Below are 27588 nucleotides of genomic sequence, written 5' to 3'. Positions count from 1 at the left end.
GGTTTGGGTTGGGTTGGGTTTTTTTTGGTCGTGTTTCTTGCATCGTTTCAGTGGTCAAGTAGGAGATGGATGCAGCAGAGGCGATTTTCAGATGACCTCTGATGCCAGAATGGGTGTTCCTGCAGCTGCCACTGAACCCAAGTGACCTTTGGGGCTCTTTTTGAAGAGCCAGGCAGGTGAGCAGCTGATCGAGCACTGCTGGCACTGCCTGGGGCAGGGGTGGGAGCTCACACCCCACCAGAATCACAAAAAAGTTTGAGTGGAAAGGACTTGAAAGGCTCCTGCAGCGACCAGGCTGCTCAGAGCCTCATCCAGGCCGACATTTCCAGGGATGGAGCTCCTTCCACCTCCTTGGGCAACCTGTGCTGTTGGCTGAGCCTTTGTCTCCTGGAGCAGCTGGAGCACAGTCACAGTCAGTTCCTGGACCTCTGCTGAGCTGGGGCCGCAGCTAGGAGTTGTTAAGTGAATCACACTGATTTTTTTGTTCTCCACAGCAGTTCCCTTTCCCCAGAGCAGCGCTGGCATTAGTGCTGGAGTAGAGGAGAACGAGTGGAGATTTCAAGGAATCTCAGAATGCTTCACTCTACCAGGAAATCCAGCCTGCCTGGACTCTGCACGAGGCAGCAGTGAGATCAAATGCTTCCCTAACCTATTTACTTTAAATGTATCTTGAATATTAGCAACCATGGAGTCAACAGGCAGCTCTTTGAAAAGTGTGGTGCCTGGTGAGTGTCTGACACGGTATTTAATGAGTGCAGGAAGGGTTTTTATCCAACTGCCTTCGGTAGGTGGAATGTGTTTTCCCCTTGTTTTGACTGGATGGGTCTTGTGGCTGATCTGTTTGAAAACGCTGAAGTGAACAGTTGCAGCAGCAACACAAGGTGGTGGTATCTGAGACCTGCACGTGCTGCAGACGAGGTGGGAACACGGGGCTTCCTTCATGCGTGGTGTGCTTATCAGCGCTCCCCGAACCCTGCTGCCGATAGCATCCCACAGCCTTCCTAAGAGAGCTGAAAAACGTGCAATGACACCTCCCTGGGGTGGCAGTTTGGCATTTGGTGGGGAGCTCCTGTCCCTTGGAGGCCCTCAGCGCAGTGCTGGGAGCAAGATCTATTGCTCACTCCTCTTATTCCTTTATTCATTGCGCAGAGTGGAAACAAAAATCAGATATAAACAGGGAGTCCATCAATCATTACTAACCCAGAAGATAGACTGTGGTAGTAAATCTTCCTTTTTTCTTCTTCTTCTTCTTCTTCTTCCTGGGCTTTACACACAGCAGTGCAGCAAGTAGGAGCACAAGGAGAATTGAGCTGTTTGGGTGCACCCCAGGGTGGGTACTGGAATGGTCTGGATAAAACCAAAGGGGCTGTGAGGTGAACTGTGGCAGTTCTGGTTTAGCTGAATCAGGAATAAAGTGCTTAACCACAGCCCCAGGTGGAGGCAATGCCCTGAATATCCCCTAAGTACAGATTGGGACCAGTGGCTTTGCCATTTGGATTTCTTTAGTAATCGTTTTTTTTTGCAGCAGCAGCAGCACCGATGAGATCAGGGCGGTAAGAGGAGTTTGTCTGCGTTTGGTGTTTGTGTGATTTCTTTTTTGATTAACCTTTTGTGTACTACGGCTGTTCACTGCAATCCAGAGGGGGTTTATGAGTTCGGAATTTATGGCAAAGTGCTCTAACATGAGGAATTTGAGCTGGATTAAGCTGGGTGTGCATAGGTTATTGCAGCAGCGTTCCCTGGCTTTCCTTCTTCCTGTAATTCTGTGGATCCCAGTTATGTGATCATAAAATTCATATTAGAACATTAGCAAATGCAAATGTGTGGCCACGTTCTCATCATTTACCCTCATTTTAATTCTCTGCATTAAGTTCTTCGTTTTTATCAATTCACAGGCATGGAAGTGACAAGCCTGTTTATAACTATCAGTGATACAGAGCAGCAGCTCCAAAAATGCCATGGGATTTTGGAATCAGCACTGAGAAACTTCTCCATAAATGCCAGGAATAACATTATATTTGAATATTTAACCCTTACCCAGGCAATTTGAGGACTGGAAACCATATGTGCTTTTCATAATGGGAGCCAAGATGACCCTACATAAAGATAAATATAACTACATAAAAGCACTCAGGAAGGATGGTGTTGTGGTTAAGAGCTGGGCAAGGGCTGGGGAGCTCCAAGGTCTAATCCCAGCTCAGCCACAGGCTTCTTGGGTGATCCTGGGCATGTAACTGAATCCCTGCATATTTCAGTTTTTCCATGGGGGAATGAGAGAGAGTAACGCTGCCCCAAGCCGTGCCGGGAGGGGAAGCGCCTTTGCTGCGTGGGAGGTGTGGGCTGGGAGGTGGTGCCGGTGACCACCAGGAAAATCTGACCAGGTGCTCTGCTGAGGGCACATGCTGCTCCACTGCCGGTGGGATTCAGTTTCCCCTCTCCTCCTCCAAAGGCTGGGTGAATTAACTCCTGCCTCAGTTAGCGTGTCAAACCAGGGAAGCGCACCTGAACTCTGGGAAGTCACATCCTTGGCAAACGTTCCTCGTCCGAATGCGATTTCAATTCAAAAGCAGCGAGGGGGGGAAAAATGAGGAAAGGAAAGGGAAACCTGCAGTAGATGAGCCCATCTGGTTTTGTTTGAGTGCTACCTAAGTGAACTGTGTTTATTGGTTATAGACTCGTGTTTGCTTTATGCGCTCGCGGGCCAGGTAGCTCTTGTTCTGCTCGTGACTTGGCATCCGCTTCTGCCCTTTGAGAGTCTGCTCAGGAGGTACAAACCCCGGTCCTGTTCTCTGAAAAGGTGGGATCTTCCAAAGGAACCATCAAGAAGGAGATTGAATTGGCCACTGAGCAGCCTGTGTGTCCTGTGGGATGTCATCCCACCACCGCGGGAGCCAAGCTGCTGGGCTGGCAGCACGTGAGCGGCAGCACGGTGCAGCTGCTGGGCATGAGGAGGGGTCCTGTTGGTGAGAAAAGGTCTGGAAGGAGCAATCCCTGCTCTGGGAAGCAGGTAAAACCCTGTAAAAGGCTGTAAAACCCTGCTGGATGCCGAGCAGCCGGCGCTGGGCCGCGTAAGGTGCGGGGGAGCGCGATCACCCATTGTTTGGAAGGAAGAGTTTTGATGTAATTATACCCTTCAGCCATTGCCACACTTTCCTCCCTTTCATCTCCAGGCAGGTCCACACGTTCAGATGTGAAGCTGGAAATGAAACACATCTGGCCATCCCAAAATGACAACAGACTTTTTTATTTGCTATTTTTGGTATACAACAAAAGCTTTGTATCTCGCTAATTGAACATATGGGCTCTCCCTTGCTTTTTTTTTTTTTTTTTTTTTTTTTTTCCTCCCCCCCCTGCTAAACTCCACTTTTCCATGTGTCATCGTCCGATTCCAACATTTGATCTGTCGAGTCCATCTCGGCCATGTGTTTGTTGTAATCTGCTACACATGTAGCCTTGTTTTCTTGTGTGTCCTGACCTCCAGCGAGAGCTGCAGTTGTTTCCATCATGGGTAGTGTTGAGGAGTTACACATCCTTTTTATCAGTGTTTTTGGCCACCGGCGGCTCCTCGCAGGGGCTCCTGCCAAGCCTCTGAAAGCTGGGGGGGTTTTGGGGGCAGCCATATCTGTTTGTCTTGTGATACCCAGATGCTGGCTTTCTTCAGTGCAACAGAAGCAGAAAGGGGGAAAATTCCCGAAATAGGAAAACGGCGCTGTCAGTAAAACCCGGCGAAGCTGAAGGTCGGCTTCAGCTGGGTAGAGCTGGAGCTTAAGGCGAGGATGGAGGCGGGTGGCTGGGAGATGACCACCGGACAGAAGGCAGGGAGCTCTTGGGGGTCAGAACAATCTGTGGGATAAAGAGAGGAAAATCAGAGGAGGCCTGAGCCCTTCAAAGCAGGCGGTGTCATAAAAACCCCCTGGGAACTCGGCCCCGCCGCACGGACCTTCGTGAGACTCGACTCTTATGGGCACAGGACCTCTTGATTAGTGTGAAAGATTCGTCATCAGAATTATTTTTTTGTGCCTGTGGGGGATCCACTTAGTTATTTCCAACTCCGGCTCTAAATTGTTCCCATGCTCCATCGTGCTTTGATTAGCTAAAATCTCGCCGTAACTGTTTGAGGCTCTCACCGTGACGGAAAACCGAAACAAAACAGGTGACGATGATCAAACCACGGGGTGTGGAGTGGGAACTTCTAGGGATTTAGGGTGGGGAAAAGGAGCTGCGGGGGCTTTGGGGTGGGATGGGGTTGGAGGTAACCCCTTTACAGGCTCCTGAGCACTGAAGGACAAACCACCTGCAGCTTTCACCCTGCTGTGTGTTGTTCCCCGGGAGAAGTGGCAAATAAATACCAAAAAAAATGGGTAGCTGTGCATTTAAGTGCCCACGCAAACACGCAGGCTTAGCCCCAGCCCTTGAGTCCCCATGGCGTTCCAGCTGTGCTAATGGTCACCTTTCCTGCAGTAAATATTGGGCCAGTTTCATCACATTTGGCTTATGTTTATCAACGCAGCACTTAAGCAATGGGGCTTTGGTTGCAATGAGGGAATGAGTCCATCTCTGTCTCGCCCTGAGGTGAGGGATGAGGAGCCATGCGTGGGGTGTCCTGGCTTGGAAGCTCCTCAGTCTGTGTTGCAACCCTCTGACTGCAGCACAAATGAAATAATTGTGCTTGAAGACAGAGCTGAGGCAATTTCCACCAGGAATATGCCATCTCTCACCACTTGAACAATATTACACATTCATTGCGCTATTATTCTGTCCAGTTCTTGACACAAACTGCTGAGCAATTTTGTCTTGAGCTCCCTTTCCAGCCAAGAGTATAAGCTTAAAAATTTTGAGGTTGCACTTGAGGACTTCCCAATCAACTGAGACACGAACTCTGAAGCAGAAGTGGTATTTAGCACAATGGACTTACAATTATTATTCATAAATGCACATGTTATGGCTGCAGTCGTTCCACTTCTTTCTTTTACAGCCCTATAAATTGTATACAGAACATAAAGGCTTTACTTCTTAAATAAATGTTTTGCAGCCGTCATAAATTATCTTTCTTGCATTCATAATGAAAAAAGAAAATCACTGTTTGATGTTTTATATCCTCTTCACTAAAATGTAAAATATGGTAGTTGGAGCCAGATTTTATCTCATTTGAAAATAAAAGAAGGTTCATTTCCTACTAATTTTTTTCAGTCTTAGGTTCGGAGTTCCCATGAAGTGTTGCCCAATCTGCAAAGCAGCGTTACAGTAAACCCTGCTTTAGCCGAGGCTTTGCTTTGAGCTGTACCAGCACTAATAATCACCATTGTGAACTGAGTTATGAGCATAACCTGAATCTCTTCTATTATTTTTTTTTTAATCCTCGCTGTCGTTATATTTCATCTTTCTCCACCCCCCTGATCACTGGCTGAATGTCAGATTGTTGAACTTCTCCCTGCGCCAGCCCTCGAGGACCCTGCCCCAGCCTGGCTGTCCTGGAAGCAGGCCTTGCTAAACTCCCAGCTCACTGGTTTGCAAAGCAAACTTCAGCCTTGTACTATTTACCTTGGCAAGTGCCCGACCAGATTGATGATCTGTAAAGTGGATTTGTTATTTGGCTGTTTGCTTTGGCAGCTCTTGAAAGCAGTTTGCTGATTACAGCCCCAGATGTCATTGCATACATTACTGCTCACTATAAGTTTCTTCTAAAGTTTTAATTTCAGCCACAAATACTATTAAGCTTTTTGCACCTTCGTGTATTTAGCTCATGGTTATTAAATATCAAGAGCAGGCAGCCTCGATTTCCTTAATTTTTCCTCTTATTATCTTTGTTGGACTCTTCCAGGCATCCCTGTAGTGCCAGACCAGGGGATGCTGCTTTGCCCTGGGTCACTGCTGTGCCCAGCTGTGCCACAGGCAGCTGCAAGTTGATCACGTGCACAGATTCCTAACTTCAGATAAGATGGAAAATTGCCATTGCATTTGTATAAATGATCAGCTTTAGCACGAGCAAACACTTGGGTCAGTTGAGCAGAGATCAGGAGCGACGGTCACTAAAATCGCCCTGTGCCCCTTTGTGTCAGGGTAGGCACAAAAGGAACGTGGTTTCCCTGGGTCATCTCCATCCCTTCTAACTATTGTCTTGACTTTTAAAGGCTCTCAAACCTGATAAGCAGTTTGGCAGATCAATAGGCTCAGAATCAGTTTGTTTCCGACATGGGGTAATCCTGATCTTGGCTCTGGTGCCAGCAGAGCTCCGCTCCCAGCCCTGTGCGTGCAACCATCACGATTAGGGATGGGGAATTTTGGGATATTTTATTTTCCTGCTGCCTCAAAGTGCATCTGCATCGCTAAAGCCCAACAAGAGGCCCATGAAAAGCTCAGCTGGGTGTTTGCTTCTCCCCTACCTCAAGTTCTTCAGGGCTGTCCAGGAGCAAAGCCTGGCACAGCCCGGCTTGGGCAGACGCAGCTGGTCCTGGCTTGGAGCAGTTAAACCATCCTCTGTGGCCAGGAGCTTTGTTTTTTTCAGTGGGGGCATTTTCAGCTTTGAAATATTTCAGTTGAAGAAGTTAATTCACTTTAAGTAAGTTTACTTTGCAAGGGGAGGATATCATTGTAGTATTTTTGGCCACTGCTTGAAAATTCCTCTAACCCTTTACTATAATAAGCAAATTGAGCAGATTAAAGACACATTATGCTGCCAAATGGTTTTTCTACACAGGGTGACATATATTTTTTCTGTGGAAAAGGTTGTGGGGGTTTTTGTGAGCTGCTATGCTTTTTTTAGCACTTCCTGTTTTATTGTGTTTGAAGTGTCTTTGTGGTGACCTGTTGGGGTAAGATTCTTCCATATGGAAGTGTTTCTTCAACTTTTAATCATTTTGTCTAAAAAAAAAAAAAAAAGAAAAGGTTTTAAATCCGATTTGCAGATGTCTCTGGTTTTGTTCGCAGAGAGCTTGTCCAACTCACTGCAGTGTTGTAGAAACGACGAATTGTTCGTCCACAACGTGATGGTGGCATCCACGGAGCTGCACTCTCCGAATGCCTTCTTTAAAATATCTGTAGAAAAGCTTTTGTTTGCGTTTTGATGTATTTTTCTCTTTTGAAACCCTGCCTTCACTGAAAGCCTTGGCAAAACTCCTGTTGGTTTTGGTGGAACTGGGATTTCACCAACGGACCCCTGACTTGGTTGCAGGCATCTCTGAAGTCCAGTAGTATCAGGAGAACGAGCAAATCTCTCTCTGTTCCTGGAGAAAAGCAAGCTGGGGTTTTACGAAGGGTCAAAAATAAAGTTACAGGTTTATTTTTAAGTCCGCAAGACAAAACCATGAAAGCACAACAGAATGCAGATTCCCTGAGCTCTCACTGGACGCGCCAGGCCGTAACTGAGGCCAGAATTTGGACCACTGGAGTTGTGCTGTAGCTGTGACCTGTTTCCTATTAGTCCTGACACTAACATCTGAATATCAGATTCTGTCTTGTTGAGGTTGAGCTGCTCAATCGGTGCGGCCAACAGACCCCTCAGGACCTCTCTGGAGCTGTGGGGCTTGCAGGGGGTGTGAGGGCAGAGCTGGAGCTGCTGGGCACAGCGTGGTACCCAGGGATGTCCATCAGGCATCTCCAGACTTCCCCTCTGCGTCACACCCTCCACGTTCCAACCTTCAGAACAGCGGCTTTGACAGTGTTTTTGAGCCCACATGTGAATACCACATGTTGAGGTCTCGTGTCTGCAGTTTCACTCCTAATTAAGTGTAGATGTAAGTACTGGGTATCGTTTAAGGTCTTTGGCTCTCTGCAATTCACCACAAGCATCTAATTCCCACTTCCTTTGTCTTGGACCTGTTATTTATAGGAGAAGGGTAGGTGGACTTGGTGGTTACAAGTCTGTTGCATTATTATGTTTCTGTAGCTGTCGTCCTGTCAAGGGTCCTGCAGAAATTTGCACTGTGGGCTCTTGGTAGTTTATTGGGAGTAAAATCCCCTCCTGTGCCAAAGGCTGGCCTTAGGTCTGTGCGCCACTGAAGTCTTGCTAAGCCCTGAAAGTCAGTCTTAAATGTTATATTGGCCTTCTCAGCACAGAGGTGAACTGCATTCTGTGTGAACAGTGAGATTTCCAGTTCAGCTTAAGGCTGTTTGTCTCTGCTGCTCTGAGAATTAGGATGGGGCCTCTGAAGCTGCTGAAAAACTTTTGATGCTTATCCTTCAGAAGCCGGGGCCTTGCAGCTCCCTGACCTAACAACAGCACGGTCTGGAAGAAGGCAGCTTTTTGATGTAGATGGGCACAGAACTCATCTGGTTTGGATTTTCAAGGTGTTCCAACGTCATATTGTTGACTACGGGGGGTCTTCTGTGAGCAGCAATATGCACCGACTTACTGCTGGGTCCTCAGAGCATTCCCAGATATTTATTCTTGGAAAACTGAAGTCAGGTAGCTCCTGTCTATTAGACAGATGGAGAAATTGAGGCTTAAGATGGACAGGTGACTTCCCTGGGCTGGGCAGAGCAGCATCAACAAGACTCAGACATAAAGCTGGAAAGTTATTTAACTCTGATTTCCACAGTGCTCGGTGTGTTGGAAACGTTTCCAATAAGGAAACCTTTACAACCATATTTGCATCTCCCCAAAAAAAGATCGTCCTGGTAAGAATCTTCTCAGGTGATGCTGTCCTCGTCCCCTCCGATGAACTGGCGTGTTTAGCTCTGGCCATGGATTTGGCTCTGACTTTTGGAAAAGATGGAATTACGCCCATGAAGGTCATTATCATCCCCAGACCTGGCAGGGCTTCAGGGGCTCTGGGGACAAGGTGCCTCCAGCTCAGTGGCAACTCTCCAGTTTAAATATTTCACCTAAACACCTCCAGCGTCTCCCACTTCCTCAGTAGTTTCCTGACAGTGTCCAACTAGATGAAAATTAGCCAGTGCCTTGGTCTGTAGAGCTGCAGAGGTCAAATGTCCTGGAGAAACAAGGTGCTAAGATGCTAATTCTCTCCTGGAATGGGAAGGCAGTGCTCTGCTCGAGTGAGCAGAAAATGCAGGTGGGCTTAAACATCTCCATTTTTGCCTTCTGTTTTGAATGCAATTAAATGAAATCTGCTGTGATTACGGGGAGGATATCCAGCTTCCAGCGCAATCCCAAATCTCATCCTAACACCAGATACGAGGCAAACATCCTGGGGAGGCTGCAAATGTCCTGGGCTGGTTCCTGCCCCGTCTGTCCCCAGTGTGGGACACACAGGAAGCTCGCCCTGAACTTCTGTTCTCACACTTCTCCTCTTGGAATCTTGTTTTCCACTTCTTGGAGATTTGTGAAACATATGCCTTGGAGGCTTCCCAATTTTTTTTCACAGCGAGAAGAGAATTGCTCTCCGCGCTGTAAAAGCTCTCACGAAAAAGCACACTCCTTTCTAAAGGACCTGCCTGGTGCAGCTCAGCAATTCCCATTCCTCATCACTTCACAGTGTATTTTATAGGGTATAAAAATGGTGTTATGATCCGTGTTCCCAAACCTTGCCTCAGCCAGCAAGAACATCAATAAACATGGCTTGATAGACACCAGAGCTGCCCCGCTGTTCCCCCGGTGCTCTGAACGTGCCCTCACAGACTTTTGGAGTCTATTCTCCATGTAGGAAACTCCTCGTGCCTCTGTTAAGCTTTTTAATGGATCAAAGGCAATAATTGTGCTTAGGAAAAGTGACTTCTTCCAGGATACATTCCCAATCTGGTCACTTAATGTGCTTAGAAATATTTCCTTCCCTTCCTCTCACGTCCCGCAGATTTTTTTTATTTTTTTTTTCTCGTTCCTCGATTTAAATTAATCCGCAGATTGGGACGCCGGTGTTACCTAGCTCTGGCAAAAGACTTTACTTCGTTTCTCCCCCTTCCCTTTTCCTTCTCTCTCTATAAAGTTATTATTGTTATTTCTTCAGCTCACAGCTGGGATGATGGGTTTGAACAGCTTCACGCTCCGTTCCAGGAAATTCCGCCTTTGTTCCGAGGCTTCCAGCGCAGAGGCTCCTTTCACCTTGATCTTTCAGCACGGCACTAAAACATTTGGCGAGTTTTTTGTCGTGTTTTTTTTTGCCGCTGTCCAGGGCTTTTGAGAGATTCCCCTTGGACGACTTCCACCTTTGAGCTTGCCCACTGGAGGAAATACTTCCCCTTGAATTTACACGGCCACATCATCACGAGCGCTGCATCCCTCTCGTATCTTCATCAGCTTCCTCACCTCCTTGGGTTTGCTTCTCTCTGGTTTAAAGTCAGCTTTTCCTGATGGAAAGGAAAGGATGGTTGGAGCTGGAGCAGCACTGGATCCAATGGCCTCGCAGATCCTCCCCGAAGGAGGCGGTTCTGCGGGCTGCAGAGAGCAATTCCCTCTGCAAAACGTCAGTGGTTTCGCTCGTAATTTTAGTCTGGAAAAGGTATGGGATCAGCTTCTACCTGAATTATATCAGTCTCCCTAATAATCAGCTTTCTTTTCCACGTTAAGTTCCCCAGAAACTTGTGATTAGCCCCACTTCTGAGAGTTCACCGCAGCTTAATTCTACTGTAAAACTGTCAGCAGTGATTTTCTTGTTTAAAGACAGATTTTGGTCCTTGTACAGAACTACTTCTTGCTAAATTCCTTTTCAACCAAACACTCTTGTCATTTCTCAGCCATTAAAGACAATAAACTCCATCTTTGGGTTTTTTACATGCTGAACTTAGTTTATAATGATGGATACTTGTTTATAACACACTGAAGATTTTTGTTAGCTTTCTGGCATAAAAATCGGAATCTTCGCTTTTGATTCGTGGTTATTAGTAGCAGGTTTATCCTTTCAAATATGTACAAACCATGATTTAAGTGGAATATTTATTGTCCACAAGAATGGTAGACTGCAGCTCTCAGGATCCATCTTGCCTTTGCAAGCAGCATCTTTATAATCATCAAAATAGCCTTGTGGGTTGAAGCTGATTTTGCAGCAGGGTTTAGGTGACCCAGAAAGTCACAGTGCTGGTTTTTGATGCTTTTGTCCATGAGGAGAGGCCTGGGGCTCCTCTCCCCTGTGTTTTGGGGCAGCTCCAGGTGTGGGTGATCCCACATTTCGTGGCATCCTTAAGTTAATTGCTCTAAAGTGTATTTTGAAGGTGCTGTAAAGCTGAATCAGGACCTCCTGGGGAACTGAGAAACACCCGCTTGGACCATCCTAGGACAGGGCCACAGTGCTGTGCAAACTTGAATTTTTTTTTCCAAGACCCAGGGAAATCTGTTGGGCCAGGCAGGGGTTTGGGGTGGCATGGTTTGGACTTCCACCAAAATGTCTCCTTCTTCCCTCTGTCTGTACCAGGTGATTCCTGGTGGAACGGTCCATCCCAAATGACGTGAGAGGTTTTATTGCATCACAAACCAGAGCAAAGCACATCTTTGCCATCAGTGCTCCAAAATGGGCTTTATGGAAGGAAGAACAAAAAAAAAAAATTGACTATAATAATCCAGTTCTTGTCCTTCCAACTTATGGCACACTGTGATTCAACATCGTGAATTATCAGGCTTTCCTCTTGACTGTGATTTATTTTGCATTATTTCGGGTTGATGCACCCACTTCTGTCTTTCCCCTGGTTTTGTGGGAAGGAAAGTAAGAAAGAGTGAGGAAAATTCGCCTTTTAATTCGTCCCCATTAGGGCGATGCCCTACAGGCACACCCTTCTAGTCACCTTTAGTGATTTCTGCAGCAGGAGGTCAGCACCACTGCCAAGTGCAAAAATGCTGTTGTCACTCAGGGCAGTCAAAGACCTTGCGTGACTCTTTCTTTTGAGGAGTTCTTGCTTGTTCCTGAGAGCTTTGCTGTCAGCCACCCACGGCTGCCTGATTCCTCCTTGCACTTGGAGCTGCTGCAGCCAACCTGAGGCTTGGGGAAGGGTGAATCCCCTGCCCTTTGAGTTGAGTCTGTGCTGGGGATGAGAGGGAGATGAGTTAAATGACCGAAAGCCTTAGGCTGGGACGTGCCAGCCGCGATCATTTTTTCACTCCATCATCTCACCTTGCGACGTCGCTCTGCCTTATCCAGCCACCAGATGCCTGATGGATAGCACAAGTGACAAGGGCAAAACCTCCTCCACGGATGCGGAGGGAAACTTCATTCAGGGGCTGCTGGCTCCTGCCCAGCTGTGTCCTGCCTGGCTGCAGTGAAATCCCCGCCTTGGATGGGGTTTGGGAGGAGACCAGACCTTGGTGCTGTGAGTTCCCGAGTGCTCTGGCCACGCTCCAGCAGCACACTTAAGCACACACTTAACTTGCAGCATATATACTCCCATTGAAGGCACTGGGGCTGTTTGCATGCTTAAAAGTAAGTATATGCTTAAGCTGGCTCAGAACCAGAGGTTTCAGTGCTTTGTAGGTCCAGTCCTTGCTGGAGCTCGGATAATTTGCTCGTGCAACTTGGCACACGCTTTTAATGAATTCAGAATCGGGCCAAAGAAATTTATCTTCCCTGACTTGGAAGGATTACAGGGAAACAAAGTTTAAGGTTTTGTTGAGTTTTATTACTTTCTAAACATAAAATTTCACGTCTCTCTGTAGTCCTTAAAGAAACACATTTTTCTGGTGTTCTTGTGGGGGGGATCTAGAGACTTGGAGCGAGCAATTTCCAAATTGCTCAGAGGTGGTGGAAGAGTACCTGGGATGTGCTGCCTGGCCAGGGCAGGAGTGGCTCTGGAGGTCCCATCCACGTTTTCACACCTTGTAGGAAGATGTGGCATTGCACTGGGCTGTCCTCAGGTAGAAGATTTCATTGTGGTCACCTTGGTGACGTACTTAAACCTCGATGTTCCAGCTCTTCCCTGGTGTAAACAATAAAATTCTCTCTCTCAGCCCTGAGAACTCATTTTGCCTCAGTGCTTAAGCTGGGTTTTGTAACCTGTTCTCCATTCCCTGATCTTGGTCACTCAGTTGAGAAGTTGCTGAGTTTCCAAACCAATTCCTGAAGTTAATGGTGCTGTGTCCTGGTGGCAGCTGCTCGGCTGCCCCCAGCACAAACATTTCCATCGCTTTCTGCTTTAACACCCGGCTCCATCTCGTGCTATTTGTGAAATGAATCAAAATACTTGGGGGGAAAGTGTGATTCCAGCAGGCTCTGCTCATCCTGTTGGATATAACCCTAATGAATGGAATGGTAACTCAGTGTGATTTGCTACAGAAGGGGCAGAAGGTTCATTATTAGGAAGAAGCTCTTTCCTGTGAGGATGGGGAGGCCCTGGCTCAGAGTTCCCAGAGAGGCTGGGGCCGCCCTATCCCTGGAAGTGCTCAAGGCCAGGTTGGACAGGGCTTGGAGCCATCTGGGATAGTGGAAGGTGTCCCTGACAATGACAGGATGGAACAGGATGGTCTTGAAAGTCCCTTCCAACCCAAACCATTCTGGAATTCTATGCCTTGTGCTGCAGGAGCTGGGCACAAACCAGCAGGAAGAGTCACCCTGTGACCAATTCCCAGACACCCAGCGAGTGTTTGCAAGTGAGATTTCTTTATCCCATGTCCAGGCAGTGATTAGACAGTAGCTTGGAACCAGCGTGCACATTATCTCACAGTGAAGTAAGACAAATAAATTACTGCTTGGAAGCCCCGAGTGGGATCAGTGATCCACCTTAGGAAAATATTTTGCTTTCTGTTTATAAGTCAGCTGGGTTGTGAAATGTTTCATCTGGGAAAGGTGATATGAGACCAGAGAAATATTTGCTCTTTTAATGCAAAAAAAAAAAAAAAAAAAAAATTCCAGTTTCTCTCTTAACGGGTTGTTAGTGATATAAACCAAATTTCTTGTTTCCGGAGCCCCGGTGCTCAGCTGCTTCCCCACAGATGCTCTGCTCTGAGCTCCCTCCTGGCTGACAAGAAACTGCCCCTTATCTCCCCTCGCTTGTGAACATCTCTCAGGCTGCAAATGACTTGTCAAGAAGAAAAGACCCAAAGCCCAGCAGAATTCTGTGTCTCTCTGGCAGGCTGGGCGTGCTGTGTGGAGGATGCTGAGGATACTGGGGCCGCGTTTGGGCGCGGAGCCACATCCATCCCTGCTGTGCAGCTCCATCCAGCTGGGGTTGGGATGGGGGAGCCTTCACCCCTCCTTTGCAGCAGGTTTCAAAAATCCAGTATCCCCAACGTGCAGCTGCAGATAAACTGCACCCACGATGAATTTGGCCTTTCCGCGCTCTCCGTCGCTATTACACAAGGAGGAGTCTCCTGTTACAATTTGAATGATCTATGGTACATAGCACAGTCCCAATGTTTTTTCAACACTAAGATTTTATTTTTTTTTTAATTCAAGTGAAACAATCAGAATGAAATTCCTTGGCTCACACAGTCACCACTAAGGCTCAAGCAAGATGACAAATCCACGCTCGTGTCTTGAAGTGTAACATAAGATCTGGGTTATCCCGAAAACCCCGATGAGTTGTCAGATCTTTCCTTACTTATGGGCGAATACGAGCCTTTTCTAATCCATTATGTGTCCCTTGTACATGGGTACATAGCTATGCATTTGCACATGCCACGAGATTGATAATAAGCAAGATAAATCTGTTTTCTTAAGGGAAGTAATATATTATTCCAACCCCTGCAGTGGAATTGGCGTATTTCTACCTCGTTAAGACAGGGTACGGCTGCAAACCTCTTCCCAAGAGTTCAGAAGTGACTTGGCATATAGAGAAAGAAGGATCGTTATGTGGTGTCACAGAAATACCAGATGTATCCTTCCTGCATCTCACACAGCGTTTTCCCCACCGAGGCCGACACAAAAAGGCTTCAGCATCCGAAAATCGCCGCTTTTATTCCTGGGAGAAGTCAAACAAAATAAAGGCTCCTCTAAAAAAGCCTCCACTGAGATTTAATGGAATTCGCTGTGTGTTTAAATTTCCTAGGCATTGTTGAAAATTTCAATAATCATCTTATTGTAAGCTTAGCTAAGTCGTAGATCTTCAGAGAGTGGGAAATTTTACTAGGAGGAGGGAAAAAAAAAAAAAGTTACTGGATTTTCTAATTTTAACCAGGGCTGAGAATTATAAGTATGTGAATACCACAAGAAAACATTTCCAACCTTGCTAAAACTAAAAAGTGCTGAAGATCTTTAGTGAATCCTTTTTTAATGAAATTTCCAGACCTGGAGGTTGAAAGAACATCAGGTGAAGTTTTGTTGTTTTTTTTTTTTTCTGTGCAGATTCATACCTGGTAACGCAGGCTTGTGCAGAGCCCTGGGTTCTTCAGGACACTCTGCTTTATGCCAGGATTAAATATAAAGAAATGTTAATCTCTAAGGGGGCTTGGGGCTGCTTGTAGCATTCCTGATTTTTTCCAGGCGTTCTGATTCTGTAAAGCGTTAAAATATGCACGAATCTTGCTGTTCAAGGGGGAGGGGGAGAAGTTTTTTCTTGGAAAATAATTTTATTACAAAGGGCTACTTTGTTTTCAAAATCATAATAGCATCCAGTTTTACTGTAGATTCCATCTCTTTTTGCTTTTAGGCAGCTAAATAAAGAGCATCCACTATTGGAAAAATGCTCTCAGCTGGTTTTTCAGCGCGCTGTGCTCCTCAGGCTGTGGGTGAGCTGCACCTTCTCTGTGGGCGCAACCTCTGGCAGCACCCACCTGTGCCCACCTGTGCCCCAGCCCCTTGTGTTGTTCTTTAGGGCAAGATGACAAAGTCCTGTGCTCCTGGTACTCCAAAATGCTGCCAGATTCTGGTAGCACGGCATGAATTTCCCTGCTGACACCAAGCGCGCCTTTTGTCGCGTTTTCTCTTTCGAAGCGCTGCTTTGGATGGCTCTCACACCCTGCTTCCAGTTTTTAAACCATGTCCTTGCACTAACCTCCGTGCCTTGGGGAAGCCAGGAGCTCAGCAAGGGCTGGAGGAGCTCCTGGCAGTGCTGTGGGGGCTTTGGGGAGCTCCTTTCACCTTTCGGGGTCGTGGGGCCGCGGCGGCGCCGGGGCCCCTCGTTTGGTGGCCAGGTGTGCTGGCAGCAGGAATCTGCAGTTGGATGGCATCTGACAGGCACTGGGAGCATTCAAGGCAAAAGGCAGAGTTTAATAAATACACTTAATCATTTATGTTTTGACCTTAGCCCAGACTCGTAGTCAGACACGGAAAGCGGAGAGTTGGAAACGCACTTTGTCAAGGCTCCTCTGGAAAAGCAGGGCAGCCCCGCTCTGAGGAAAGGCAGATCCTTCAGAAAGGAGAGTAAAAGGTCAGGACTAATCCAAAAGGACAAGCAGTGTATGTCTGTGTGTATATTGGGTTTCACATATGAAATCCAGTCATGATAAATCTGATGGCTTTAGAAACATCTACTTTGATTAATGAAAACATAGTTCCCATAGACCGTGGGTTTCATACTTCAAAGTTCCCCTGGATTTAGGACCTTAGGTTTTGCTTATTCATATAACATGCAGGAAACTATTTTTAAATGAATAAGGGAGTATAAAAAAAAAAAAATTTTAAAAGGCAAAAGTTTCAACATCGGTGGTACAGATAGGCTGGATAATAAGGAGCAAAATTAACAAACAGCAGACATTTTATTATGCATTTTACAATAATGTTTACATTCTTTTCTCTCTATTTGTTTTTCCTTGAAAAGATTTATGTATTTATAAAAATATCTCGCTGCTCCAGCTCTGAAAATTGCAGCCTTCCCTGCATTTGAAAGCCTTCAAGGACGGCTGTGATGGCTGGCTGCGCTCCTGGCCATCCCAAATCTCCCGAGCCCCTGGTTAACCCCTTGCGCGGGAGCGGAGGATTCGGAGTTTGGTGGGATGTGGGCAGGAGGAGGAGGAGGGTGGGGTGGTCCCTTAGGATCTGAACCACCATCCTGGACATCACCAACACTGTCCTGAGTTTGTGGCCACCTGGGCAACCTCCTTCCCAAGCATCCATCCCTGGAGCCTGGGGGCTCCCGAGGCCGCCCGGCTCCTCCCAGCAGCCGTGGGTCTGCCCCAAACTCATCCAGAAACCCTGACGGGGGAATAAACAGAGCTTTTGTTTACAAGTCTGTGGTGCTGAGGAGGGACGAGCAACTTCTCAGCCTCACTTAGCCAAGAGTTCAAAGGCATTTGGAAGTGTTGGTTGTTGCCTGTGGGACCGGGTACCCCGGCTGAAGGCTCCATTAATTAAATGCACTCACAGGATACAGAGCTGGTGAGTAATGTCCTGTTTATAGCAGAACTGTGAGCGGTTCTGGAAAAAAAGAAACTCTGTGGGAGGGAGGATGACAGGGAGCAGAGTCACTCCGAAGGCTGTGGCTCCTGCCGTGGTTTCCAGAGGCAATAATGAACGCTCACACCTCGGTGTACCAGCGTGCTGTCCCTTGTGAGCTGGTGTGCCGTGGGAGAGCGGGGTGGCAGCGTGCGAGCCCTGCACAGGAGGGGATCAGCAGCACGTGCCACGGGCACAGACCCTCCAGATCCAGGGGGATGTTGCTCCTCCACCCTCAAATCAAGGGTTTGCCCGGATTCCCCTTCAGGCGCTCAGAGCGGCCGCTTTGCGGCGTTCCCGTTGGAATCACAGAGCTGTGGCACGGAAGGGAATTGGCAGAGCCTGTAGGAAAGTTCAACCTTTCATGTTTAAACGGGGTTTGTTACAGCTTGACTCACCGCTTTGGGAGAGGAGTTTCCGCGCGCTGGTTCCTCGTGGGGTTCTCGCTCCCGGCCGAGGCGTTGCTGGAGCTCCCAGCGTGTCCAGAGCCCCTTCAGAGCCCACTCCTGCTGCTGAAAAAGCCAGGAGAGGTGATGGGCAACCCTTCTGTCCCTCTTGGTTGCTCCTCAGGGTCCAACATCCCGTTGAGCAGGACGCGTCTTTTATCAATTAAAACTCTTCAGGTCTCTTCCCCTCCTCTCCGCTCCTTTATTTCCGCTCACACGTATGTTGCAATGTGCAAGGTGAGGCTCAAAACTGTCAAGCTCTTTAATAGAACCGTTACTGTATTTTTGGAGAACGTTCTCTTTTTTTTTTTTTTTTTTTTAATTTACTGTTCCTTAGAAGACAGGAAATGGAGCTACTTGATTTCGTATTTTAAACAACGCCGTCCAGAGGTTTAATAAAAAAAATTTCCCCTGGCTTTTGAATTAAAGGGCTATGGTGAAAGATTTAGCTTAGCTATTTTGACTTAGAAAAATAACACACTAGAAGCATTAAAACATTTTGTAAAAATACTTTTTACTACCAGATTTGGGGTGTTTTTTTTCAGAGAAGAAATGAAGTTTCTCTGGTTTTCTCACTCTTGGTTGGCAGGGCTGTGAAATGAAAGGACATTTCCAAGGTTTAGGGTGGGTTTTCTTTTCCTTTCTTCTGTAGGATTTATTTTGCTTTTATATTAAAAGCCTTGAAACAATTGCAATGCTAAAGACAAATCCCGTGTGTCTTAAGCAAGGTAATTTGGTGTGAGTAATGACAGAAGCCTTTGCCATTAATAAAATGCAAGAAATGTTAAGCAGAAGGATGGGAACCTGATTCTGCGCCATCAGCAGTGGCAAGAGAAAAGGGTGGTGCTCCTTGAGAGGCAAACGTCTGTGGAAACAGAGAAGTGGGAGATGGATTTCAGGCAAAAATCAAAGATTTATCAGGAAAATTCTGTGTATGAAGCAGAATTAGCTCAGAGCGTTTGGGCTGGAATTGCAAAACAAAGCATTTATGACCTATGTGGTCAAGACAAGGGTCCTGCTTGTTCCGTTTGGGTGGATTTAGGGTTCTGGGATGATGCTTGGACATCCTGAAGGGGAGGCTGATGATCTCCATTCCCACCCAGTTCCATCTTCAGTAAACAAAGGAGGAGTGAGCGTTCTGCAGGCTTGAAAGCACCGTGCGATCGGATGAAATACTGACACAATTTTAAGTCGAGGAGATTTCTTTTTTTCGGTGATTTAATGAGATTTCACCAGGATTTCACTAGTAATTGCTGGACTCACATAAGGCCTCCTTTGCTCACCCTTGAGTTGTTCCGAAATGAATTGCTCCTTTTAGGTGGAACCTGTTCCCCAGCCAGAGCTGTATCCGGGCTGGGGGGTCACGGGGAAGTCTGGGCTTCACACGTCAGGGGCTGATATTGGTGGCTGTCAGGAGGGTTTCAGCAGGCTGTCAGCCTCTCCCCTCAACCCTCAGTAATCCCTGGAATCAGCAGGAGCTTTCTCAGCCCCGTTGGTGCTGTGGTTACGTCCTGGCTTTGGCCTTTCTGAGGGCAGGACTCTCCTCCGAGGTTTATTTGTAAACTCCTCGCTGGCCGGCGATGGGGAATTTGATACCTTATCAAGTGAGATACCGGGATTGAAAAGGGGAGAGGGAGGCAGCCAGAAGGAGAGATTACAATATAATAAATAGCAGAGATAGGGTGAGCTGCTATCAGTGGAAGTTTAATGCCATTAGCCCGTGTGCCGTTGGGAATGATGTACGTAGGGAATGATGCAGGCAGGGCAAAGCACCCAAAGGCTCCTGGCAGCAACCAGCCCATTGCCGTGTCACACACTCCAGAGTCACTTTCCCAGGTGTAAAAATACCCAGAACTTAATTCTGCCTTGAAAAAAGTATTTAATTATTTTACCCTGATACGTGTGCTGTCTGCTGATGCACTGGCAAGAGGAACAGGAAGGTCCATGACCATAAATCTCGTTTTTTCCTGAAACAGTTTTGTTTTACATCAGAGAGGGACAGAGCCAGGGATTTACAGGAGGAAAGAACCTGTGTGCTCAAGCAACGTCCCCTTTTCTACCCCCACGTCCTGAATAACCTCAGTCACACTCTGCGTGTTCGGCTTTACCTGGAACCCGTTTCATCAATGTCTGCATTGAAATAAGGGGGAAACCGTGGCTTCCACTGCAGCACAGAGCAGACGATGGTGCAAGGACCTCCTCTGCCTGTTCCAGGCAGAGCGATCACCCACGGGCTGCAGTGGTGGCTGCTGAATCCCATCTGGATGTCTGGATATCAGTGGTCTCGCCAGATGTGCACTGCTACCACGGAGAAGGAGTGAAAAGGGAGGAAAGATAAAACTACAGCTTCCCCAGCCCTGCATTTATTTATTTATTTATTTTTAACAAGCAAACTTTCAGTGCAGTTAATCCCTCTAACCTGCATTTGCATTAACACTTGCAGCCTCACACGTTGCTGCTAAGAAGTTTTGGCAGCTCCTGGCCCTGATTGCAGAGGTAACGCTGCACTTGTCTCCTTTGCTCTCACTCAAGGATCTCAGGAGCCAGAGCCCAGCGCTCCATGAAGTTTCTCCCTCTACACACAAGGCAGGCATCTTGGCAGAGCTTCAAAAGCCATTTGCCTTATTATTCATATGTCTGCTTATAGGAGCAGAAATGCTCCCGTTTCTCACTTTTGGAATAAGGGCTGACACCAGGAAAGAGGAGATTTCTCATCTCTGGCACAGCCCTGCAAACCTGTGGGAGCTCATCGTGTCCCCGCTGCTTCCCTGAGGTTTGGGAAGCAGGTTTAAAATCCCTGATCACTCTCAGGGTACGTGAACAGCTCTGTCAGAAACGACTGAAATCCGTGGGGTCTTGGAGAGGGGGTCTCAGGGCTGCATGAAGCTGTAGAAGGATGACTTGGGGGGAAAAAAAAGCTTTTAAAAAAACCCCAAATTTTGCTTTTCTGCCTGCCTTTAGGAGAGCCATCATCATGAAAATGCTGTAGCGATTTAAACATCATCGAAATCCCTTTGCCTCCTCCCTGCCTTTTCTCAAACAAGCTTCAAGAACCCTCGCTTTAAAACAAATGAGTAGACTGGAGCAACCTTATAAATCCAGAGAGCCAGTAAAAGTTGAAATATTTGGTCATTCCTCGTCTGGATTGAAACTGGGATTCATCCAGAGTTCAAGTGCGTGTATCACACGAGAGGCACTGGTCCCGTTTTCTAGAGGTCCATTTCAGTGTTGATGGTTTTCTAGTGCCAGGAATCCACCGCGCAGCCAGGCCGGCAGATAAATCAACGCCGATGAAATTCAGGAGCCAGGAGTCACCACTGCAGCCCATATAAATCCCTGAATGCCAGCCCTGGCGCTTTCTGCCCGTGCCATTAGAGTTCAGAATTATCTGCCCCTCTTTGCTGATGTATGGATTAACTGGCTGGCCGAGTGTTTACCAACCCTTATCAGCCAGTACTTGGGGCGTTATCAGAGGAAGGGCCGCCTGCCGCGGGGCTTGGTCTCTCACCCTTTCTATTACCACCTGTCAGTGGCCGGGAGTGTGCTGTGAAGCTGTACAGTCACAGACTACAAGTGTAGATAGTTTCTGACGGCTGATCAAAGGGGAAAACCAAAGGCCTGATAACAAGGACGTGTTTCATGTACTTTTAACTCTGAGAAACGTCGGCATTTGCATTTCCCCCCCCCCCCCACCCCACCCCACAGCCCCCCGTCGGCAGGCTGGCAGAAACCAGGCACAATAAACGCTGCATATTCAGTTACCTAATAGTGGAGTAAATGGTATGTGCTTGAAGCAACAAAGCATAACTGTAATCTTGTTCCAAGTGGGAATGATTTAAGTAAGCCTTCGCAGAAGGCTTGCCGTATAATAAAGGGGAATAATTTTAATTTGTACTTTGAAGTGATCCTGAATTCAGAATCTAATCTTTGCATTCGGCAGAACATCATTCCCTGCTGCGAATGAGGTAATAACTGCAAGTCGAGGAATTATTTGAAGGATCTTCTGTAGGTACGTGCGCTCCCTCACAAGAGCCAGAGTCTTCTGTAGGGGCTGCTGGTGAAAGAGCCTCTGGTAGAGCACGTTTGACCTAAAACTTCCCAGTGCAGGAGCAGAGAAAACCCGCGGATATCCCAGACTGAGGGAAGGGATCTGTTTGTTCCTTTGTCAGATGCAAGGCAGTTCTGGCTCTTCTCTGTTTGAGAGCAAGAAAAGGATTGTAGCTAAAATTTCTGCCCGTTAGCAAAGACAAAATGACTGTTTCCATTGTGATGAGGAGGGGGAAGAATCATCTCAGCAGCAGCCCAGTGAAAGACTAATCAACTTCAAAAAGAATTCCTAGTTGTCTAACGTAAAGACACATGCATGCCATTCACATTTGTATTGTTGTGCTGCTTTCCTGACTCTCACCAGGGTGAGACCAGAACTGGGTTTGTGTTTTAATTTCATTTTGATTACAGCTGCTTGGTCAAAGCTGATTCATCCTTAAGGTTCTACTGTGCAGTGCTGGTAACACCAAGGTCTTAATCGGGGTGCCGAAATCAGCTTTCCCGGCGCCCAAAACGCAGCACACACACGGAAGGATCTTGGTGTCCCACACGTGTCCCGTTTGTCTTGTTGAAGGTGCCTTCGACCGGAGCGTGACGTTGCTGGAGGTGTGTGGGAGCTGGCCCGAGAACTTTGGTCTGCGCCACATGTCCTCCATGGAGCACAGCGAGGAGGGGCTGCGCGAGCGCCTGGCCGACGCCATGTGCGAATCCCCCAGCAGGGACATGGTGGGATCAGGAACAGGTACAAAGAAGAGGTGTGATCAGAGATCACGTACATCTCACCCAATGGTGATTTTTATTTAATTTTGTTTTGGTTTGGTTTTTTTCCCTTAAGTTTCGCTTTTCCTTTTCTCTGCACGCTTCTCTCTCTCTCTCTCTCTCTCTCTCTCTCTCCCTGATTAATTTGCGGGGATCTCAGCGGGAAGTCATTCATAAAAAGGAGTTAGTGGTAGATCACATAAACACAGTGAGATACTGGCGCATGAAGCTCCCTTATCACAGAGCTGAGCTCCTGCCTCCCCTCCTGTACAGCCTGCAGTCCTTGCCCACCCTGCTCCAAACAATGCCGTAATCACACGTATCCTCATTCTGTGTCCTGAATAGAGCCACTGTGAAGCGCTGGTTCTGTAATCCAAATTAATCCATCTTCATCAGTGTCCATTATATTGATAAATTGTATCATCTGTTTAAGTAAATGGAATGGCACATCAGAGATTACCCTGTCAGGAGGGGCCCCGTGGAAGGAGATGCTCAGAAATTAAAGCGCAGTCACTGCGGGTTTATTGTCTCCATTAATTCCGACTTGTTCCAAAAAACACCTCCGGTGAAAACACCTCAGAGTGATGGTGGCCCCTAACGTCAGCCGCCAACTCACTTGTCACTCCCCTGGCAGCTTGCCTGGGAAGGCAAAAGAGGAGAAACCAGCAGGAAGGTGTGGGAATGCCAACCTCTGGATCTTCCAGGAAGAGCAGGAGCTGTCTCTTCCCTTTGCTCTTGCCCTCACGTATCACTTGTGCTGCTCTGAGCTCCCTCTGCTCCTGGAGAAATCTCTCCCATCAGGGCTCATCCTGACTTTGTTCACTATGGAGCAAGTGCCAAACTGCAGCAATTTCCTACAGCCTGGAGGAGGAGGAGGATGCAGAGGAGCAGGATTTTAGCCCTTGTCTGTAGGTGCCGGCAGCAGTAACCAGCCTGAGCAGTGCAGAAACACCTTCCTAACCCAGCTGGTCACCTTCCCAACTGCCCTTCCTCTGATTTCCATCTGGAGAGAGACGAAATCAAAGGATGAGTTAGATTTGGAATTAACAGAAAGGCTTGGTTGAGCCCCAAGGGTGGGTCTGCTGCAGCTCTGGTGCAAATCCTCAGCAGCCTTTTGCCTTGGCCAAGACACTTCAAGAGTCCATGACTCCGGAGCTCCAGCAGTGCAGTGAGGATAGAGATGCTTCACATTGCTGGCGTGGACTTTAATCAGCTCATGTCTGTAAAGGGCTGGGAAGGTGGAAAAAGCAGGCTGTGAGAACAGAGAAAGGCACATATTTCATCACTTACTGACCCAGGCTGTGATCAGTGTGAACTTTGGGAGGGTGTCCACTGCTGATAATGGGTCAGCACCCCTCCGGCTGTGCGTGGAAGGGGAAAGGTGAGGGGAATACCTCCTCTGAAAGCTGAAGCCTTCCAGATGTGCCAGGTTAGGGCGACTGACTGCCCTGGAGACTTGACAGTGTACTGTATTGTAAACCAAGAGCTTTCTCAGAGACAGGGTTCTGTATTTTCCTTCCATTTTCACCAAACCCAGCTGATGGCAGCCGGTGCCAACTTCTTTGGCATAAGATGAGGCTCACAGTACTGCAGGTGTAAAAGACAGAGAGGAGCTGTTTATAGAGATGCCATCACCGAGTTAATATTCATCCAAAGAGATTTCTCCCAGCCCTTGCTCCAGACCCATAAATCTCCCTAATGAGTGTAAGATAGATGCCATCTCAGAGCAGCGATTTTACGCAGCAATAATGAGTAACATGAGCACTGACCCAGCTCACCCCATCCCACCACCCTCCTCTCCCCGTCATTAACACTCCGGGTTGCCCTGCCTGTCCTGGGATTCTCTCCACCACTAACGCTCTTTATTCTCAGGAGTTGGGCATGTGGTGACTCAGAGCAGCAGAGAAAAGCTGGTGATAAGAGGGTGAACTCCCGTGCCCTTTCCACTTCCATCCCCTAACAGCTCTTGAGCTGTTCCTCTTTAGCAGACAGACAGACAGACAAAGTCCTCTCCTGCTCAGATGTACCTGGAGAGCTGCACTCGCAGAGGGAGCGGACTGGAGCCGGCTGCCAGCACCATTCCTCAGCCTGGGGAGCACAGGGAAGGGCTCACATCTGTCTGCTGCATAATAAATGGGCAGAGATAAGTGTGGAGCTGCATTACCCTCACTTCAAAAAAGAGGTGTCTTTGTTGGCTCGTAACAAGTAGGAGAGTTTTCACTTCCCCCAAACCACTTTCATCGTAACCAGGCTTGGCTGAGCTGAATTATCTTTGAAAGAACTCAGTTTTCCTCCTTGGGTTCTCTGCTGCCCACTCACCACGGTGAAATGACAGCAAAGAGTTCAGCAGAAAAGGACACTGGAGGTTTGTTTGTTGGTGGTTGATTTCTGTCTCGCTGCTTCTTTCAAAGCCAGTGTTTACATTTCTGCATTGGACTCAAAATTGTGGAATTTATTATCCTTTTAATAATCCTAAACCAATTTATTTTAATTTATTCATGCCTTTATGGTACGCATACTTTCACCCGTTTGTGCTCCGTGGATTCTCTTCAGCCCTTACATAGACTTTGCAGAGATTTAACAAAACTTGCAAAGTCTCACTCAAACTTCAGCACAAATTCATGAACATTTCTAGCAGGGAATGTGAAGATTTGTGCATGTGCAGCGCTGGGGTCCAGTGTGTGGACAAAAACTGGGCACTAGGGTGGACAGTGAGACTTTGTCAAGTGCTCGACTGCTCCTGACATGCACTTAACGGCAAGAGATAAATAGATTCTTTTAATGCCTTAACTGTTAGGGCATAGCTGACACGTAGGTTTATATAGAAATCAGGGCTGATAGGCTGCAGTGCTGTGGAAAAGTGTGTGCTCGTGGTGCACAGACCACTCTGGGCAGCTGATATTCCCAGAATCTTCGTTTGGTACCTGCCCCGTTGCATTGCAAAGCAGGGATGGCAACGCCGAGCCCTGCTCTGGCTGCTGGCAGAGGCAGAAATCCCCAAAGATTGCTCACAGCACCAAACTGGAGGGTGCTGCAAACATCAGGAATAATCCGGCATTTGCAGGGAAGGGGGGATTAGATGGGGCTTTTCCACCTCCCACCCCGTGCCAAGGGCTGTCGGCCAGTGGGTGGGAGAAGAACCAGGTCTGGAAAACGATCCCCCCAAAACTCTCCTTTCCTTGTGACCTCAATGATAACTCCAGTTGTCCAGCTAGCTGGCTGGACTGGGAAGCCAGCTTTTCCCCTTGTTATCCAATTATTCAGACAACCCATGTCTTTCTGAAGTGGAGTCTGCTATACATAAGCTGTCAGCCCAGATACGCATTTAATTCCAAGGAAGGCGTAAATTGGCAAAGATGCAAAAAGATGTTTTTGCTGTTTCAGTTTCTGTCAAACTCTCACTGAGGAGAAAAAATTATGCAAGTCTAGACACAAATGTTAGTGGTCAGTGCCCTCTTTTGCTTGCGAAGCTTTGTTTTCAAGCAGCCACAATATTTACATTTGCACTGCAGTTCTTAAGTGTGTGCTGGAGCTTCATATTGCATCCCCCCAACAAAAAAAAAACACCCTAGGACTATGATTTATGAAACTCTGCTTCCAGAACACAAATATCTCTTGACAGGATTCCGCTCAAACTGGACAGGAAGAAATTGCCAGCTCAGGCTGGAAATCTTTCCCTCCAAAAATACTGTAATTAGTTAATCCTCTGATTCACCCACACCACAGCAAGTATATTTTTTAGGCTTTCCAGTGTATTTTGATCACTTCTAGGCTTAATATTTGAAATCAGCCTACAGCAGGGGAGCAACAGGATGTTTTTTGAAATGCATCTTTTTTCCAAAACTCCTGCAAAGCTCCAAGTCTGTCAGCTCCCAGCCACGGGAAGCGCAGTGAGGTGCACCTCTGGCCCTCGGAGGAAACCATCTGGATTCCTTCCAGATTTCATGAACAAACTCTTAATGTGCTGAAGGAAGCTCGTATGTTGAGGCAAACTCTTTAACCTGATTAATGGGATGTAAGTAAGTGGAGCTAATTAGATGTGCTGTTAGGGAATGGCCCGTAGGAAGCCCGGGATCGGGGCTCCAGGCGCTTTGGGTCCTGGTCCCCTGCCAAACCATGAGCCTAACCTGGGTGTGGGCACCTTTGAGCTTTGCAGGGGGATGGTTTTGAAATGTGAAGTGTGGAATTGGGGGCTGGAGAAAGGAAGTCACACGTTTCCTGGGGTGCCTGGCCGAGGTGGGGAGCAAAGGGAGGAGAGCAAGCCGGTGGCTCCCGTGCAAAGACCATCCTTCCTGGGTTTTGTCCAGAGGAGTAAAATATCTGTGCCCACAAGCTTTGTTCAAAGATCAGCAGCCACCTGGACATAGATGTACCTGTCCATTTCGTTTCAGGAACAGGATTAGCCCTGTTTAGAGTTAGAGCTTTCAGTGGTACCTTCCCCTCCCTCCCTTCTTTCCTTTCTTCCTTCCTTCCTTCCTCTTTAATTTTTCTAAGACAATTTTCCCCTTCTCTCTCCTCAGCTGTTTTTTATCCTAACTCAAGACATGGGCTGTAGATACACAGAGCAAATTACTTTCCCCCTGAAGAGCATTTCTGCCAGGAGATTCCTGCATAGGTTCAGTGCAAAACCAGCCTGGGCAGCGAACCCACAGATGGATCAAGTAACATCGATGCTAAAAGCAGCCTTTGAACTTACACAATATTCATCCCAGGGTCAGAGATTAAATTACCCCCTCCAATAAGTCTGGGAGCTGAGTGCAGTTCTTCCTACAAAAGGTTTATTTGGATGGGCCTGGTTGAAAAGAAAGGAAAATTCAGGTTCTTTAGGAGCCACCATTTCAGAAGGGCTGGATAAGAGGAGGCCTGGCACACATTTTGGGGTATGAAGCACTTCAGTGTGGGTTTTTGCCCTCTCCTGTCCAAGGGTGTCCCTGAGCAGCCCCATCCCACAGCCCTGGGCAGGCCCGACAAGGGCATTTTTAACTTCCCACTGATTTCCCATGTCTCCAAATCCAATCTTGCCACCAGCCCTGGGAGGTTTTACTGGAATTTCTGTCAGGTCACACATTATTTAAGGGGGAGGGGGTGTGAATGCTGATACCATGAATATTTCTGATGCCAATTCAGGTTTGTCGCTGTTTGCAGAAAAA

At 47.4% G+C, this 27588-nt stretch overlaps 1 protein-coding gene across 3 annotated transcripts in view; it reads left to right on the top strand.

The window, feature by feature from the left end:
• The window catches only part of BCAS3 (BCAS3 microtubule associated cell migration factor), a 295288-nt gene that overhangs the window by 253945 nt on the left and 13755 nt on the right, over positions 1 to 27588 (top strand). For all 3 annotated transcript variants that reach the window (XM_066202147.1, XM_066202146.1, XM_066202145.1), the window contains one exon: positions 22254 to 22421. In XM_066202147.1, coding sequence (XP_066058244.1) covers positions 22254 to 22421 — 168 coding nt within the window. The remainder of the gene's footprint in view (positions 1 to 22253; positions 22422 to 27588) is intronic.

This window comes from Chamaea fasciata, unplaced genomic scaffold, assembly GCF_029207755.1.
Source record: "Chamaea fasciata isolate MVZ Bird 193981 ecotype frontalis unplaced genomic scaffold, bChaFas1.0.hap1 SCAF_21, whole genome shotgun sequence".
Lineage (NCBI taxonomy): Eukaryota > Metazoa > Chordata > Aves > Passeriformes > Sylviidae > Chamaea > Chamaea fasciata.
The sequence above is the reverse complement of the archived record's forward strand: the minus strand, read 5'-3'. Positions and strand labels throughout refer to the sequence as shown.